The sequence below is a fragment of the Hemicordylus capensis genome, chromosome 6, assembly GCF_027244095.1.
Source record: "Hemicordylus capensis ecotype Gifberg chromosome 6, rHemCap1.1.pri, whole genome shotgun sequence".
NCBI classification, from domain to species: domain Eukaryota; kingdom Metazoa; phylum Chordata; class Lepidosauria; order Squamata; family Cordylidae; genus Hemicordylus; species Hemicordylus capensis.
The window spans coordinates 32,335,501-32,352,843 of NC_069662.1; the positions used below are offsets into that span (position 1 = coordinate 32,335,501).

Consider the following 17,343-nt stretch of genomic DNA (forward strand, 5'->3'; position numbering starts at 1 on the left):
CCCAGTTTGAGTCGAAACAAGGTTCAAACAGGAAAGCTTTGAACATCCCTAGCTATTTATGATGACAATCACTAGAAGTGCTGAGGGAAATCTCATTTTCCCATGTGAAAGAAACATAATAAATACTGAGAGGACAAAAGAGACTTCATACCTGCCAGCCAGATAACAGAGTCAACAATACCCTTATCAGACACAGATATGCCATGGAGCAGGCAACGCTTGGCAAAGTTTATCTTTAAATAGCACAATCTCTTTGCCTGATATCCTGCTTTCCAGAATGAAGAGTGAAGATCTCACATCAGAAATTCCTTTTGGAAATGCCTTGTTATTAAAGGTAAATTATAGCAATACAGCGCTTGGCTAGCGAGTATAATGAGAAATCAAATGTGATTGGGAAGGTGGGGTTATCATATTGGCTATATCGACAATTGCCGTAGGGTGAAATATAAGACATAAATTGATTTGATTTCAGGGGTCTAAAACCTCATATTTTGTCTCATTGAATTAAAAGTTCTAAAATGTTTGCACTGGATCTCACCAAAAATATAAGGTAACTTGGAGTTTTCTGCAGAGGGAAAATAAGTAAGCAATTCTAAAGGAAACATAAAAAGTGTCAATAAATTTAACATTTCTCAAGGAGAATCTGAAAATCCCTATGAGTGAAAGGGAAGAATTCTCCCACAGCCCGCACATGTGGTGGCCGGGCAAAAGACCCTGGGACTTCCAGAAAGGGAGGGTGGGAGAATGCAATAACTTCCAATACATGAGCTGAATAAGAACCACCTGCCTCCTATTTATACCATATTTTCCCACTTCTTGCAAACCTCACCATAGGAGAAATTGAAAAATGCCAGCCCATTATGTATGGAAACCAATCACCCCAACAGTGAATCCATAGTGGTAAGGTGCAATTATGCTGCTGATGAATTAGTTATGAAGTGTCAACTGAATGTCAACTTCTCCACAAGCACTACATCTTAAATCAATAGTGAGTTCCTATGAAGGCAGTAAAACGTGCTTCCTTTGATCTTAAAATGCAGCTTATTCAGCAGAAACTTTTAGTTCTTACTTATTGAACATGTCTGAGAATCTTTAAGAAGGACTGGCTGCCGATGTTGGAGGTGTAATTTGGATGTGGGAATGTTTACCACGTGGCTTGGTCCTCTCCTGTTATTTTTCCATTTTGACTAGGATTGTTAACATGACATTCCAGCTAGTATTGTCTGTTGAAGGTGTTTACATTCTTTATACAGATACACCAACATAGAAGCTTCATGTATCAACATCTAAAAAGAAAGGCTGGAGGTTAGCTGTTGACAGATCTTAACAGCAGCTGCACAAAATTTGGCAACCTTGTAGGTGGCAAAAGGTTTCTTATCTGCAAGGAGGATTGTGGCATAAAATTCAGCCATCCGGCCGAGAAAGCATGACATCAAGGGAGAAATAAGACTGCACCAGCTGTCATTATAAAAAGGGCAAAACAGAAGCACAAGGTGGACATAGTCAACCTCATGTGAGCCACAGGGGTATAACCGACTGGCCAGAGGGGCAGGGGCGTAATGATGGGGGGCAGGGGGGGCACGTGCCCTGGGCGCCACTCCGGTGGGCCACGTAGGGGGCATGCCAAAAAGTGCCTTCCCCCCCATCCCCCCTTCCACGGATCGCATGGCGGCGGCGGTGGATCACAGAGTGGGTGGCTGGGGAGAGACAGGGCGGGGCTCTGGGCTTGTTGTTCGTCACTTGGTGCAAAGCCCGAGCGAGTCTCAGGAGAGAACAACGGGCTCATTCAGAGAGTGGCAGCGAGGGGGAGAGCCAGAGCCGCGCCGTGCAGGGTGGCCAGTCGGACAAGGGACGCCCGGCGAGTCAAGGACTTTCCTGGCGAGTCGAGGACTTTCCCTCCCGCTTCCTCCCTGGGATTCTGGCCGGAGCAGCAGGAAAGCATGGCGCAAGCCTGGGGGCACCTCTGGCTGCTTCTCTCCCTGCCCCCGGCTCGCCCTCACCTTTAACCTGGACACCAAGAACATGGTCATGTGGAGGGGTGAAAGCGGCAGCCTCTTCGGCTTCTCCTTGGCCATGCACCGGCAGCTGGCGCCGCTGGACAAGAGGCTGTAAGTGGCTGCGGGCGCGATGGCAGGGAACTTGGCTGGAGCCGGAGTGGGGCTGCTGGTGTAGGGCAACTCGGCTTCTCCGCTCCTGGGCGCACCATGGAATGCCTCCTCTGTGTCCTCCCTGGTTCTCCTGGCGCTCGGGAAACAGCGGGCTCTCCAGCCCTCCTCCGCGTTCACCTTGTGCGCATCCTCGCGTGGTTGGGGTGACTGAGAGGAGTCAGAGCTTAGCCTCGTCTTCAGCAGGTCTTCTATACCTCATCCTCCTCTGAGCAAAGCTAGCCTGAGCTCCTTCCTTGCAAAGCCAGGCACCGCACAGACGCTTGTCGCTTTGGCTTTCCCTCCCGCCCCTTCCCTAATCGCCAATCTTCCAAGCAGGGGACTGCAAGGAGGCTGGCTGCTTTCTCAGGTTGCTGCTTGGTTTGTTTCTTCTGGTGTGGAGCTCAGTGGATGGAAGAGGAACCTCCTTTCCCCTTGCTCTGCACACGGAGGTTTCTCCTCCCTCCCTTTCCCCAATCTCTAGTCTTCCATGGAGGGGTCTGGAGGCTGGCTGCTTTTGCAGGCTGGTCCTTAGTTTGTTTCCCACCCCTGGGGGTGGAGGGGAAGAGGAACCTGTTTCCCTTGCTCTGAACACAGAGGTTTTCCCCTCTTGCCCCTTCCCTAATCTCCAATCTTCTTCCGTGCAGGGGTCTGGAGGCTGGCTGCTTTTGCAGGCTGCTGCTACACTGCTTAGTTTGTTTCCCACCCCCGGGGTGGAGGGGAAGAGGAACCTTTTCCCTTGCTCTGCACACAGGCTTTCCCTCTAGCCCCTTCCCCAATCGCCAATCTTCCAAACAGGATGCAATCCACCCAAGTCCTTGAATGAGCAAAAAGGGAAGAAAAAATAATAGAACTACTGCAGCAGGCAGTGGGGAGAACAGCCTGTCCCTCCCCCTCCACCCCCACTCCCTTTCCCCACTAAGCTGGTGCCCTGCAAGGTTCTTCCTCCCCTATTAAACTACTGAAATTGTTCCCATCATTCATCCTCTTGCTACTTTTCTTCTGTTGTCAAAAGCACAAAGACAGAGCTGGGCAAAACAGTGCAATATATATGTCTGCAAATAGAGTTGAGAGAAGTACTGACATACATGTGTGCACGTGCATGCTTATGCTCTCTATTTCTCATACACAGAGTATTAATTGAGAATGGGGGAAATCCAAACAATTTCTGAACCTAGCACACTCAGAAGCCTTGCTGAATTCTAACAATTTAAATCTAAATCTAAATGCAGAGTTAGCAAATACTTACAAAAGTTAATTATAGTTAGATCTGCATCCTGCATCAGAGTCACAAGCCCAGATCAGTCCCTATAATCTAACCACGTTTTAACTGCAGGGATTGAAAAAGTTCAGGGAGCGGGAGATGCGTGTGTGTGGAACCTTGCTATGCAATGTATGCTAATTTAATTATGTGCCATCATCAAAATGGATTAGCTGTTTCAGCCCATCATGAAAGTCTAAACCTCCTTAGTGATTATGGCAGGGGGAGAAAGTATATACTTCTAAACATTTAGAGGATCAAGTGAGTCCTTTTATGTTCAATACAAAAAAATTTGCAAATACAAAAAGGGAAATTTCCTTAAAGTTATGAATTATGATTCCATGTGGTTTCTTCCAGATATGGAAGAAACCACATGAAATCATAATTCATAATTGTAAGGAAATTTACTTTGAGTTGCTTGTATAGAAATAGGAACAGCTTAGTAAAAGCTAATCATGCTGGATGAGAAAGCTGAGTTACATGCTTGGATGAAAACCCTGGAAGGAGAAATATACTCCTGAATTGCAATATGTGCTCCCTGTCAGTGTTTGAATTGTTTGTTTTGTCCCCCCCCCCCGCCCCAAAAGAACGGTAAAGAAGAGTAAGTTTCTGCGATTTGGTCTGATTTTAATGATTGTTTGTACTTTGAAGAAATTCGTCCTTAGAAGATTTTTATAAATATTATTCTCATGTTAGGTTAGTGATCAAGGATTTCCCCCATGTTCTTCTTTCCTTTGCTCTTTTTTATTTTGCTTATATTATATTATCAATTTATATTATAGTATTAATTTATCAACTATATAATATATTATCAGTTTACCAGCTTATATTATAGTATCAATTGATCAACTAATATTTTAATGCAAAATAATGCAAAAGCATTGCATTAAAGATCACAATGCTTTAGGCAGGGGAATAAGAGGAGAAAGGACACAAAGGACATAAGAAAGACATTGGCTAGTACTGAACTAAAATGCATGCATCATTATAATTACAATGCATGAACTGAACTATTCTGAACTTAATAATACGTTTAATGAAGTTAAAAATAATGTGGAGGGGCAGAGAGGGATGGAAAGGTTAAAATGGGCCCTGGGTATTTAAGGGAACGTCTTCTCGTCATGAACCCCACTGCCCATTTAGATCATCAGGAAAGGTTCGTCTGTTATTGCCACCGGCTCGTCTGGCAACTACTCAGGGACGGGCCTTCTCCGTTGCAGCCCGAGGCTTTGGAATGCGCTCCCTAGTGAAATAAGAGCCTCCCCATCTCTGAAATTTTTAAAAAAGTCTTTAAAGACACATCTGTTCATCCAGGCTTTTAACTGATATTGTTTTAATTGTTTTAATGTTGTTTTTAGAATATCATTTAATTTTTTAAAAAATTGCTGTTTTTTAAATTTCTTGTTTTTGTTTTTAACTAATGTTTTACCTTTGTTTTTATCTGGTTGTAAACCACACAGAGACATAAGTTTTGGGCGGTATAAAAATATGTTAAATAAATAAATAAATAAATAAATAAATAAATAAATAATAAATGAATAAATAAATTGAGAATTGCTGGGCCTTAAATATGGAAATGATTAAAACAACACATTGTGAGGAGATACAGATTTCTTATTCTAATCTAGCACCTTTGTTATTGCCACTATATAACAATTTTCAGGGGTACTTGATCATATACATATTTCATTACATTTTTCCCTGTTTATTTTCCCTAAGGCAGTCCAGGACAATCAAACAAGCATCACCCATTTCATCCTCCTGGGATTTGGAAATGACCCCGAATTGCAGATTCTTCTCTTCCTAATATTTTTAATTATCTATGTTCTAACTGTGTCTAGCAACCTGCTGATGGTTGGATTAATAATAGCTGATCACCACCTTCACACACCCATGTATTATTTCCTGGGTAACCTGTCAAGCTTGGAGATCTGCTACAGTTCAAACATATTACCCAGAATGCTGGCCCGTTTCCTGAATGGGGACCGAACTATATCACTTGTCAGCTGCATGGTTCAGTTCAATTTGTTTAGCTCCCTGGCTGCCTCAGAATGTTATCTCCTGGCTGTCATGTCATATGATCGATATTTAGCCATATGTAGACCTTTACACTATGCCATCCTGATGAGTGGCCGGTTTTGCTTTCAGCTGGCAGCTGCCTCTTGGGTTTGTGGATTTCTTGCCAGTACCACTACCACATCTTTGTTAACCAGGATCACCTTCTGTGGCCTCAATGAGATGGACCACTTCTTCTGTGATTTTGGGCCCTTGCTAAAGCTGTCCTGTAGTGACACCAGTCTTACCGAACTTGTCACATTCATGCTTTCTGTTATATTCACACTGCCCTCCTTTGTTTTAACACTGGCTTCTTATGTATATATCATCAAAACCGTTTTGAGAATTCCATCCACCACAGGAAGGCAAAAGACCTTTTCCACTTGCACAGCCCATCTCATTGTTGTCACAATTTTCTATGGAACCCTCATGATTGTGTACCTGCTACCAGACACCCCTGTGCTCCAAGCCCTCAACAAAGTTCTCTCCCTCTTCTATACTGTTTTGACTCCTATGGTCAATCCGCTCATATACAGCCTTAGAAACAAAGAAGTAAAGGAAGCCCTGAAAAGGGTGGTTTGGAAGCTTCTGCCATTCACAAGAACTGAGGGGATCCAAGTTGGCTTCAATCAGTTACATTAAAACCAGCTATTAGAATCTTGTTATAGGATGACAGCTAGACTAATATTGTTCTTGCACAGAAAGGCTGCACTAGGACCAGGATGTTGCACTAGATAGCTCTGCTATGTCGGGAGCTTACTTTCTCGACTAGTGTTGCACTAGGACCATCGGAAGATGCATTATACCAAGTTAGACCATTGGCCCATCTAGCTCACTTCTGTCTACACTAGGGCTGCACAAATTCTGGACAACTTCCATCATACCCAGCCACAGTGGCCAACAGAGTTGGGCAGTCCTGTTCTACACAGACTGGCAGTGGGTTCTCCAAGGTTGCAGGTGGGAATGTCTCTCAGCCCTATCTTGGAGATGCTAGGGAGGGAAATTGGAACCTTATGCATGCAAGTGTGCAGGTGCTCTTCCCAGAGCAGCCTCATCCCCTACAGGGAAGATCTTACAGTGCTCATACATGGAGTCTCCTGTTCAAACGCAAACCAGGTCCACTCTGCTTAGCAAAGCAGACAATTCATGTTTGCTACTACAAGACCAGCTCACCTCCCTTAGCTTGCACATGAGTTTGCACAATGAGTTTACTCAATCAGCTGTGAAAATTCTTACTCGTCTTATTTAGATGGTAGGGAATGTCTGTGCAAAAGTGCAACTTCAAATACCCTACCAGCTTTGCAGAGCGGTGTAACATTCTTGCAGGTGTGCAACTTTGTTGTGTAAGAGCAGCATTAGTTTGGGTGTCAGCCAGTTTCCTGCTTATGCTATTTGTCATGGGGGAATTGCAGTGGAAGGACCAAAACAATTGGGTATTTGATAGCAACCCATATGGAGGTCACAATTTCACTTTATCTGACAGGGCAGTTTAACAATAGTAGTCCACAAGTTCTAGGGATTTCTTTGTATTGTGCAGCAGGATGTGAGGAAATTCCTCCAAAGTGGGAATTCTCTACATATTTCAGGGTTCTCAGGGTTCCCCCAGTGAGTAACTAAAACTCACCAAATGCCAGGATTCCTCCCAAGGAGAATTTTCAGATAATTTGATCAGTTTCTCCACATCGCCCAGGTAACAACAAAACCTTAGAACCTTTGAACTGAACCAGTTTGAATTCAAACCGGTTCAAAATCGAACTGGTTTGCACACCCCTGCAGTGCACCCTTACCTAATCCCAATGGGTGACGCACCTTGTCTCCAGGCAGCCCCATTGCCCTAAAGCAGAAGCTGCCCACCTCAGCCAAGCTAAGGTCAGGTCTCTGCCCCTAGTGGCACTCTCTCCCACCGAAGCCATCAAGCCTTTCCGGGAAGTGTCGCTTGACAGAGTAGAGTGGTCCAGATCCTGGTTCCCTGATCTGCCAAGCCTCTATGGAGTAGACCTGTCCACTCTATTGCCAATCACACAGCTGAAGGTGCTCACCAACCTCAGATGTTTATCCCCACCACACCATACCTGCCAATTGCGGCCAGGAATGAAACATCAACTAACTAGGAGGTACAGTAAGGGGCAGGCGAAAAAAGACACGAACCAATGGCCAATCAGGTGGTTCCCAAAAAAATTCCTGGCCAGGGAAGGGAGGGAGGGTGCCCGAGGGTGCCCACTGAGAGGGAGGATGCTGCCATCAGCTGCACACCATAAGTCTGGCCCTCCACCAACCCAGGAACCAATAGGCTCCAACCCAGCCTCATGCTCCTTGCGAGGGGAATGGGGCAAACAGGCTGTGGTGCCTATGTAGGCAGTGAACAGCCAGATTATACTTGGTTATACTAAATAAAAGTTACACCAAAAGTGTCAAGCTTAAATGGGTTGTTCAGTGTTTTCATCCTCCAGAGGATCTTGCTGCAAGATCACCCTACTATCGCATAACAACAGGACAGTGGAGAGTTCCTTCTCAATAATCACTCACTAAAGCTTGTCTTGCTAGTGGCCAAAGAAGTGCCATTGCTGTGTGTCTTTCCTTGGTTTCGCGAGCTGTAAAGGAGCTGGGTGCTTTTCAGCTCCTGTCCTCTGTCCACCTCCCCCATACCTCAGAGAAGTCTGAGCAACTCTTTGCTTTATGTTCTCCACAATCTCTCTTCCTGCATTTTTGCTTAGTGTGCAAGTGGGGTACAAAGAATTAAGTGAGAAAGTCATGAAAAAACTGACCCCCTTTGCTTGATTCATCCTTATATGAATCAGAGTTTTTAATAGTTACCGCTATAAAGAGCAAGTACCTAGTGAAGATAACTTGGAGGCTGAAATTAGTTTGGTACTCTCAAACATAAAACCCAGGCTTGAAAAACTACTTTAGAAATTGAACTGTAACATTAATTCATGAAATATTTCTGTTTCTGAAAACATGAACACTCCCCCCTCCATTACCGAAACTCTTGCCATTTTTAAAAACTATATTGATTAAAATTTGTCAGGTTTCATAGGAGTCAGATAAAATTTCCTCAAGGGATGGATCTGGCCCATGGGCCATTAGTGGGCCCTTTCTAGTGTAAAGAATTGTGATATTTGAAATATTCATTAGTGGGTTCTTTTGACTTCTTTGGTATTAATTGTGAAGTTGCAAAGTAAACAAATGCAGATAATGTCTGGGGAAATAATCCCTGCGGCTGTTAAGATGTATATATATATTGGCATGGAACCACGAGAGTAGTATTGCTGTAATGACAATCTGTACCACCTTCACGTAAGACTTCTTTTAACATGTAGAACATAGAAACAGACAATGAGGGGAAATAATTTGCTACTTTTGTAACCTATTAAATTCATCTTTGAGAAGAGCATTTTGAGTGTAGCAAATTAAATGGTATAGCAGTTTGAATTCATATCTGCACAGACTATGAAGCTCAAGTTTCCAAGAACACCCATTCTAACACTGGGAAATAGGATAATTTCAGATTATTGTGCCCATTGTCCACTGGTAACTGTAATGTCAACCATACCAAAATAGAGATTCCTTCAACCATTAGATACAATTGGGAGGGGGGGAAATGTATGGACAAATCAAAGCTAGTGATATCAGAGATGATGTGGTAGACACTCCAGTTAATTCTGATGAATAGTGAGCTACTACTTGACAGTTTGCAGACCTCTTAAACAGAAAGGTTTGTCAAATAACAATCTGTCCAAAACAGCAACATGTGGAGGTGATTTTTTAATGTTATTGTCTGGAACGGCTAAAGTTGAAAAATGACATTTAAGGATCCCCAAGTTCTCCTGCTTTTTAAAAACTATCTTTTCCAAATGTCTATATATAAACTGCTTGGGCCTCACTTAACTCTCATTTTAAACCGAAGGTTTCTGGATCACTGAAATAGATTATGTTTGAGTGGTGTCTTCCTGTCTTCTCCTTGACAAAGGATATTCCAAAAAGGGAGATTGCCGAAGCGATCACCTGGAAAAAGAAAAGGGAGGAGCGAACATCACACCCTCTTGCATATACTGGTGGCCCTCTTCATTCACAAGGGTTCCATTCTCACCTATAAGTATGAATATGGAAACTGCAAATAACAAAAACTTACCCCAATAAGCTTCTGTAGGGGTTAGGTTATTTTTAGCCTACAGAAATGGGTAAAATTGGGGGGGGGCATAAATAAAAGAAATACTATGTACTATCTATCTACTATGCTATCCAACTCTCCAGCAATGCACCCCAAATCAATTCTTCCAATTTTAGCACAAAAGGGAGGGGGGGTTAAAAAAAAGAGCCACAATATGGGTCCACATTGCCTTCAAAACAGAAATGACACCAAGAGGCTCTACAAATGATCCATGCGTAGAGCCTTACCGGGCTCTGCAGGGAGAGTGGGCTTAGCCTGCTTTCTCCACAGATGAACAGGAACTTAGCCCTGGGCAGCCAGATTGAAAGCTGCAGGGATTGGGGGCCACCTGGCCCCTGGAAATCCCAGGATGCCCTGTGTGAGTGTGTGGGGCATTCTGGAAAGGCCCCCGAGGCCAGGAGGCTTTTTGTAGCCTCCCAGTCAGGGGTCTACTCACGGGTTGCTGCGGCATGGAGAAGCACTTGCTCCACTAACCTCGTTTGAGGGTGGGGGCATTTAATGAGGTCTGCTGCCAGGACCTGAACAGCTCCCGTTGCAGCACACAACCTCCGAAAATTGGGCTGGGCTTCCCTAGCCTGGGTTTCGGAGATCATAAGAATATTTCCAGAAGTTACTCTGGAAGACATTTATGGTGGCGCTGAAACTGAAGTTAGGTGAAAATTGCCTGTTTTTGCTCTCACAGATATTTACCCAGGTCTCTAGGACCTTATTGTGGATGTGCGAAATGGAGGTTGCTGGAACTGCAGATAACAAGGGTCACCTGTATTTGTTCAATTCTGATAATGATGGGGAGTTAAAGTTGGATGGGGAGTTTGACTTAACCCTGAAAACTCTTCTCAAACTTGAAGCGAGCTGGCATTCCTTTTTTTCCTTTTTGCAGTGCTCAGGCAGGTCTGTTCTGCATTTTCCCTGATTGTGCCATAATGCCATCATCAACACATTTCCTTTGGTTTGCCACAGGTCTTTTTCAAAGAAACCTGAGCATTGGCTTTTAGGAAAACACTTTGCCAGAGCAACCTTTTACCTGGAATGCAGCCAACATTTCTCTTCCAAGTAAATAGCTTGAGTTTAGGAGCAGTGGTGCACCTAGGTAAATTTGGAGCCTGGACCTAAAGGCCTTTGGAGCACCCCTTCAAGTTAAGCATTATCCCCCTACATAGAGAGACACATTGTGGCACACACGGTATTTTTAGCATGTAGGTTCTTGAGGGCACAAACAGCAAGCTGGGTCTCACGATCAGTGAGACCCGGTTTGTGCAGCAAAGTGGGGAGAGCAGGCTAAGCCACGAGCAGGGCGGGAGCCGGCAGGCCTGGGGGGAGAGGCAGGTGATTGGCCCCTGGAAGTTCCAGCATGCCCTGTGCAAGCACGCAGGACATGCTGGCAAGACTCCCGGAGCTGGGAGGCGGCTTTTCACCTCCCCTCCAGGGGTCTCCTCATGAGTAGCCGTGCTGCGGAGCTGCACCACGCCTATTCACGGTTAAAAAAAACCCCAGGTTTGCGGAGCACTCGCTCCGCAAACCCGGTTTTAGGGGAGGGGTACTTAGGTGGGTTAACCGCCTGGGAGCCACCGGGCTCGCCTGCGAGCCCAGTAGCTCACATGGTCAGCCAAAATCGGGCTACCCTCCCCTAGCCCGATTTCAGCTTATTGTCAGAATAGCCTCAGCAACTGCTAAGACCATCTGGAGAGGTTTGCCTGCAGCTGCCGCCAACTCATCTGGCAGCTACTCAGGAAGGAGCCTTCTCCGTTGCAGCCTCTGGACTTTGGAATGCACTCCCTGTTGAAATAAGAGCCTCCCCATCTCACCATCTCTCAGGCACTGAAGACACATTTGTTCATCCAGACTTTTAATTAGATTTATAGTTTTAAATAATTTCAATACTGGTTTTTAAAATGTTTTTAATCTTTTAAATGATTTTAATTGTTAATTGAGTTAATGTTTTAAATGATTTTAATTGTAAACCCCCCAGAGTCGCAAGTTTTGGGCGAAGTTTATATATATATTTCTATATATTTCTAAAATATATTTTAAATAAATAATAAAATAAATAAATATATGCAAATAGACATTATGAGAAACTTCAGAATACTTCGGTAGGCTTTCTCTATAGAGTTGTGTAAACTGTCTTGCCCAATTGCACATTGCATGAGGTCCCAGTTAGGAACATAGGAAGCTGCCTGATACTGAGGCTGTACACATTTAAGGGGAGGGGGAATTAGGCCGGCTAGCCACCTTGGAACCACCAGGCTCGCCTGCAAGCCCATTGGTTCCAACAATCACTAGAAAGTGGGCTAGGCTCCCTTAGCCCACTTTCTAGTGATCGTAGTAATAGGTTCACTCAGCCATACAGCCCTGGTGGTGCAGTGGTAAAACTGATGGCGCAGTGGTAAAACTGCCGCCCTGTAACCAGAAGGTTACAAGTTCGATCCTGACCAGGGGCTCAAGGTTGACTCAGCCTTCCATCCTTCCGAGGTCGGTAAAATGAGTACTCAGAATGTTGGGGGGCAATATGCTAAATCATTGTAAACCGCTTAGAGAGCTTCCAGCTATAGAGCGGTATATAAATGTAAGTGCTATTGCTATTGCTATTGCTATTGCTATTGCTATTGCTATACCATAGGTCCATCTAGCCTGATATTGTCTGCACTGACTGACAGCAGATCTCCAGGATTTCCCTATCCCAGCCCTATCTGACAATGCCATAAATTGAACCTGGGACCCCCTTCAAAACACGTGCTGATTTACAGAACTAGAGCCCCATCCCTAACAGACAAACTAAACCATGGTTAACACAGAGTTGGGAATTCTAACAAAAAAACACTGCAAAGAAGAACTGCAGAAACACCTGGTCAAAGGGAACCAATTAGATTTTGCTGGTAATGAACACCAAGGCTGAAAGTTGATCCATTAGCACAAGGCCTGCCATGATAGAGATGGTTTGTTTGTTTGTTTTTTTACTTGCTCTTGTTAAATTAGTGGGAATTATCAACTCTCTGTTGCCAATCTACCAATGCCTGCTTCTGATTTAACATGCCACAGGGCTCTTTGCCCGTTTCTTCTTGTAACCTGGCATCTCCTCTGCTCAGATTCTCACCCTCTCTCACCCTATGCTGCTGCTCTTTGACTTTAGATGTCAGCCAGTCCACAGCACCTCTCATTTCTTCCATCCACAAGCAGAATGAGTTTTGTTCTGGGCAGCAGTATCAAGGCAATGTTTGCAAATGTTGTGTGCCACTATAGATACAAGCATGCACACACTTATCACGAATATGAAAGAAAAAAATGCATTTTACAGGGTTTTTTTTAACCTTTCTTCCACTTCACATTTGATAGTGCATTATAAGCAAGTGATGGGTAACAAATATATACAGGTATATATATATATATAGCCGGGTCTCATGATCGGTGAGACCCGGTTTCTTAGAGTGAGCGGGGAGGGAGCCCTGGGCGACGGATCGGCCGCCCACACAATTGCGGGCTCCGTGACGGCGGGGGCTGGGGGAAGTGGGGGCCAATCGGCCCTGCAAGCTCCAACATGCCCTGCACGAGCATGCTGAATGAAGAAACACGTGTACGTGTGTGTGTGTGTGTGTGTGTGTGTGTGTGTGTGTGTAGTTTATGCTGGCCAACCTTAATAAAATCTAGCCACTCCAGTACTTGTTTCTTAGCTAAAATGAAGAGTTCAGTCTCCTTTATGTCCTGCACTCAGAACCCCACAAAGTTAAAAGCCAGTGTGGTGTACTGGTTGGAGGGTTTGATGATAATTGGGGAGAACTGGGTTCAAATCCTTCCATACTCATCGAGGAAGCTCAGGGGATAACCTTAAACAAGATACTCTTTCTCATCCTAACTTTCCTCACAGGATTGTTATAAGAAAAAGAGTAGGAAGAAAGAATCATACAAACACTACCCTGAGCTATGTAAAGGAAGGATAGGATATAAATATACATGTATTTTGTTATGACACTTATATCCCATGTCACAACATTTGCATATTTATGTTGAATTTTAGCCACATGATGCCAATAAAGTTATCCCATTCAATGTCATTTATGCCAAAAAAGAAAGAGAAGTCAGTCAGTCACCAACAATCAGTTGTCAGTCACCAACAATCAGTTTACACAATCTCCCTCTCTCTCCACTAATTTGATTTCAAACCAGACAACAGAATGGAATACATTGAGTCAGTCCAGTTTCTTGGGATTTAAGAAGTAAGCATTCCAGGGGCAGGAGAGAAAGGCAGCTTTAAAAAAAAAATCCCCATCAACTGATTTGCAAAGTTAATCAATCAATCAATCATCTTTATTACAGTCAAAGACCAGCACAGCAATTTGCAAAGTCTTATTTTGATGCAAATCCTTTAAAAATAATAATCATTTAGTCAGCAGCTTTAGTCCCTTATCAGATGGATGACTCAGCCTGCAAGATCGCAACATTGAATATCCCCAACGTTCTCTCTACCTCCATCATGCTTACTTTTAAAAATACAAGTTTATTTTACTTTCCATTAGTCCCCCTTCTTATGAGTCAGTAGTACCAAGGTAGCCCCCAGCCCTCTCTCATCATCTCTCCCTCCTTTTTTCATTTGTTTCCTGCACATTCCAATTTATCTCTCAACCCAATGGTTACTTTTAAAAATACAAGTTTCTTTTACTTTACCTTCCTCCCCTCCCCCTGCCTATTACAAATTTCATTTACTTTTATCTTCCTCCACTTGCCTTCTTGTGAGTCAGTCAGCAAATGCAGTGCAATTATGAGGCCCACAGGCAGGCTCCAGCCAGAAGCTCAACTTCAAATCTCCAGCACTCCCTCTTGCTACTGCTGCCTGCCTCCTGTGTGTGTGTCTGTGCTTGCTGCATGCTGCCACTCAATCCGCATGCTCTCAGTCTCAGTGAGTGAGTCTGCAAACAGAACAGCCAGGAGCAGCCATGCTGGGAGGGAGGGAGGGAGGCAGGTAGCTGCTTCTGGCAGCTTCTGCTACATGGCAGCAGCTTCTGCTACACTTCTGCTACAGCTTCTGCCCCACAGCCATGTGGAGCAGAGATCAGGAGCTGGTCCCTGGCAGCAGGGGTTAGTGATGTGCACGGAACCACGGAAGTGCAGTTTGATGCCAGCGGAGGTGCCTCTTTAGGGGTGGGGGAGGGGTGTACTTACCCCTCCCACAGCTTTCCCCCCAACGGTGCTCCATTTTTAGTGAAATCCATGGGGTGGCAGTGTAACTCCCTGCTGCCCCTTCCCCCATTCTTGGCCAGAAGTATCTCCTGTGCATGTGCCCGTCATGCGCATGCAGCAGGTGCACACACAGGCGATAGTTCCGGCCACTTCCAGCCAAGAACGGCAAAAAGGGGCAGCAGGGAGGTACACTGCCGCCCCATGGATTTAGCTAAAAATGGAGCACTGGTGGGGGGAAAGTGGTGGGAGGGGAAAATGCAACCGCCCCCACCCTTAAAGAGGCACCCCCACAGGCATCGAACCTTCGAGCCAGTGCCACCTTCGAAGGCCACTGGTTCAGAGGCCTTTAGAATGGCCTCCGGACCGTTTCGTGCACATCCCAAGCAGGGGAACATTGGGAGCACCCCACCCCGGCAGATCTTGTCTTGCTGTGGGAGAGCACATGGCCGCCCGTGCTGCCAAACACATGGCGCCTGCCAGTTGCAGCAGCACAGCACGTGTACACACTGCCATGGAGAGATTTCTTGGCCCCCAAGGAACGCTTTGGAGCCCCCCACCCCGTCAGAGGACTGGACTTCGGACCAGAGGTCTGGTTCAAATAGTGCCACTGTTTAGGAGGTACACCAAAATGGCAAAGGGAGCAGATCTGGTAACAGCATAGTATGTTAACCATAAAGAATTCCCTCTTTCTAGATCAATCCTATGGAAAATAAGCTGTGGGAAAACCAAACGGTGTTTACAGAATTCATCCTTCTGGGATTTGGGGATATTCCAACTCTTCGGGGCCTGCTTTTTCTGGTAGTTCTGATGATCTACATCGCGACCATGGCTGGAAACATTCTCATTGTTGCACTTGTTGTGGTCAGTCAGGAGCTTCACACACCGATGTACTACTTCCTGGGGAATCTGTCCTGCCTGGAGACCTGTTGCAGCTCAACGATCCTGCCCAGGATGCTGACCAGCTTTGTGAGGGGTGACAGATCCATTTCTTTAACTGGCTGTTTTCTACAGATGTACTTCTTTGGTTCCTTGGCTGGGGCAGAATGTTTCCTCTTAACTGCCATGTCATATGACCAATATTTGGCCATATGCAAACCTTTGCACTACGCAACCATTATGAAGAATGTGGATTGCCTCCATTTAGTGGTCGGGTCTTGGATAATTGGCTTTCTGGGGAATGCCGTTTTGTTTCCTCTGCTGCAGGTAACATTCTGTGGACATAATGAAATCAGTCATTTCTATTGTGATTTCAACCATTTACTAAAATTAGCTTGCAGTGACATGCATAAAATAATAATTTTAGCATTCGTGTTTGCTTGCATTTTCACATTGCCCCCTTTTCTCTTGACAGTGACATCCTATCAGGGGCGTAACTATAATAGGGCAAGGGGAGACAGTTGTCTGGGGGCCCACTGCCTTGAGGGGGCCCCCAGAGGCAAGTCACATGAATGACTCCTCCAGCCATGCACCCGCCCAGGCTTCCTTCAGTTGTATTCATCCTCTGAAATTGATGTGAGTGTTAAGACCTGGAGCTACCAGAACAGCATGTCTTTCTCTGGTACCATTAAATGACTTGCATCGTCCACAATTTACAAAACCTTTTAAAAATTAATTTAGGATGATGTTCTATTGTGGCACATAGTTTATATATATATATATATTAAAAATACTATGTTTTTTTGTTACCACTATTCAGCCTCATTTAAGATTTCTTTACTTCATGTGCTGAGCTTCAGTGAGGGGGGGCCCATTTTAAAATCTTGTCTCTAGGCCCACTCCAACCTTGCTACGCCCTTGCATCCTATGTTTACATAATTGCAACCATTCTGAAAATTCCTTCTTATGTATTAAGGCAAAAGGCTTTCTCTACCTGCTCATCACATCTCATTGTAGTTACTATTTTCTATGGGACCCTGATGATTGTTTACGTGATGCCCAACAATCATACACTGGGAGACTGGAAGAAAGTCCTAGGTGCCTTCTATACTTTCTTGACTCCTATGGTTAATCCCTTCATATACAGCCTGAGAAATAAAGACGTGAAACAAGCCTTGAGGAAGATTCAAGAAAAAATGATTGTAGTTAAATTTTAAGCTAAAAGTGTATATGGCACTGAGTATTCAAATCCTATGAAACTACTCAAACTAATATGGCAAAAAGAGAGAGCTTAGATATGTAGCACCTCATTCAACTTCCTATAGTTGATTACTAGAACTGTGAGATACATTCAGTCATTCAGTTTATGATGAGAGTTAAGATTGCTTTACATTTTTACTTGTACTCTAAGTTCAGAGGGCTATAGGCCACCTCCAGCCTCAAAGGCAGGATGCCTCTGAGTACCAGTTGCAGGGGAGTAGCAGTAGGAGAGAGGGCATGCCCTCAACTCCTGCTGTAGGCTCCCAGTGGCATCTGGTGGGCCACTGTGTGAAACAGGATGCTGGACTAGATGGGCCTTGGGCCTGATCCAGCAGGGCTGTTCTTATGTCCTTCTGTAAAGGTATGGTGCCCATCTTAACTTCCATGCCATATAAACTGTAAAG

The 17,343-nt window shown here is 44.7% G+C and overlaps 2 protein-coding genes across 2 annotated transcripts; both read left to right on the forward strand.

The window, feature by feature from the left end:
• Nucleotides 1-277: 277 nt before the first annotated feature.
• On the forward strand, nucleotides 278-6,102 carry LOC128331239 (olfactory receptor 6C4-like). The gene is made up of 2 exons (XM_053264592.1): nucleotides 278-334; nucleotides 5,125-6,102. The coding sequence occupies exons 1-2, from the start codon at nucleotides 278-280 to the stop codon at nucleotides 6,100-6,102; spliced, it is 1,035 nt and encodes a 344-aa protein (XP_053120567.1).
• A 7,079-nt stretch (nucleotides 6,103-13,181) lies between these two features.
• Nucleotides 13,182-16,896, forward strand: LOC128331241 (olfactory receptor 1030-like). The gene is made up of 3 exons (XM_053264593.1): nucleotides 13,182-13,202; nucleotides 15,497-16,046; nucleotides 16,697-16,896. Exons 1-3 carry the CDS (start codon nucleotides 13,182-13,184, stop codon nucleotides 16,894-16,896), a joined length of 771 nt encoding a protein of 256 aa, XP_053120568.1.
• Nucleotides 16,897-17,343: the final 447 nt, after the last annotated feature.

Excerpts from the sequence above, each read along its gene's own strand:
- LOC128331239 (XM_053264592.1), top strand. The coding sequence starts at position 278 with ATGAAGAGTGAAGATCTCACATCAGAAATTCCTTTTGGAAATGCCTTG. Across the intron at positions 335-5,124 it reads GAAATGCCTTGTTATTAAAG|GCAGTCCAGGACAATCAAAC; the intron begins GTAAATTATAGC and ends ATTTTCCCTAAG.
- LOC128331241 (XM_053264593.1), top strand. The coding sequence starts at position 13,182 with ATGCTGAATGAAGAAACACGT. Across the intron at positions 13,203-15,496 it reads TGCTGAATGAAGAAACACGT|ATCAATCCTATGGAAAATAA; the intron begins GTACGTGTGTGT and ends CCCTCTTTCTAG. Across the intron at positions 16,047-16,696 it reads TGAAATCAGTCATTTCTATT|TTACTATTTTCTATGGGACC; the intron begins GTGATTTCAACC and ends ATCTCATTGTAG.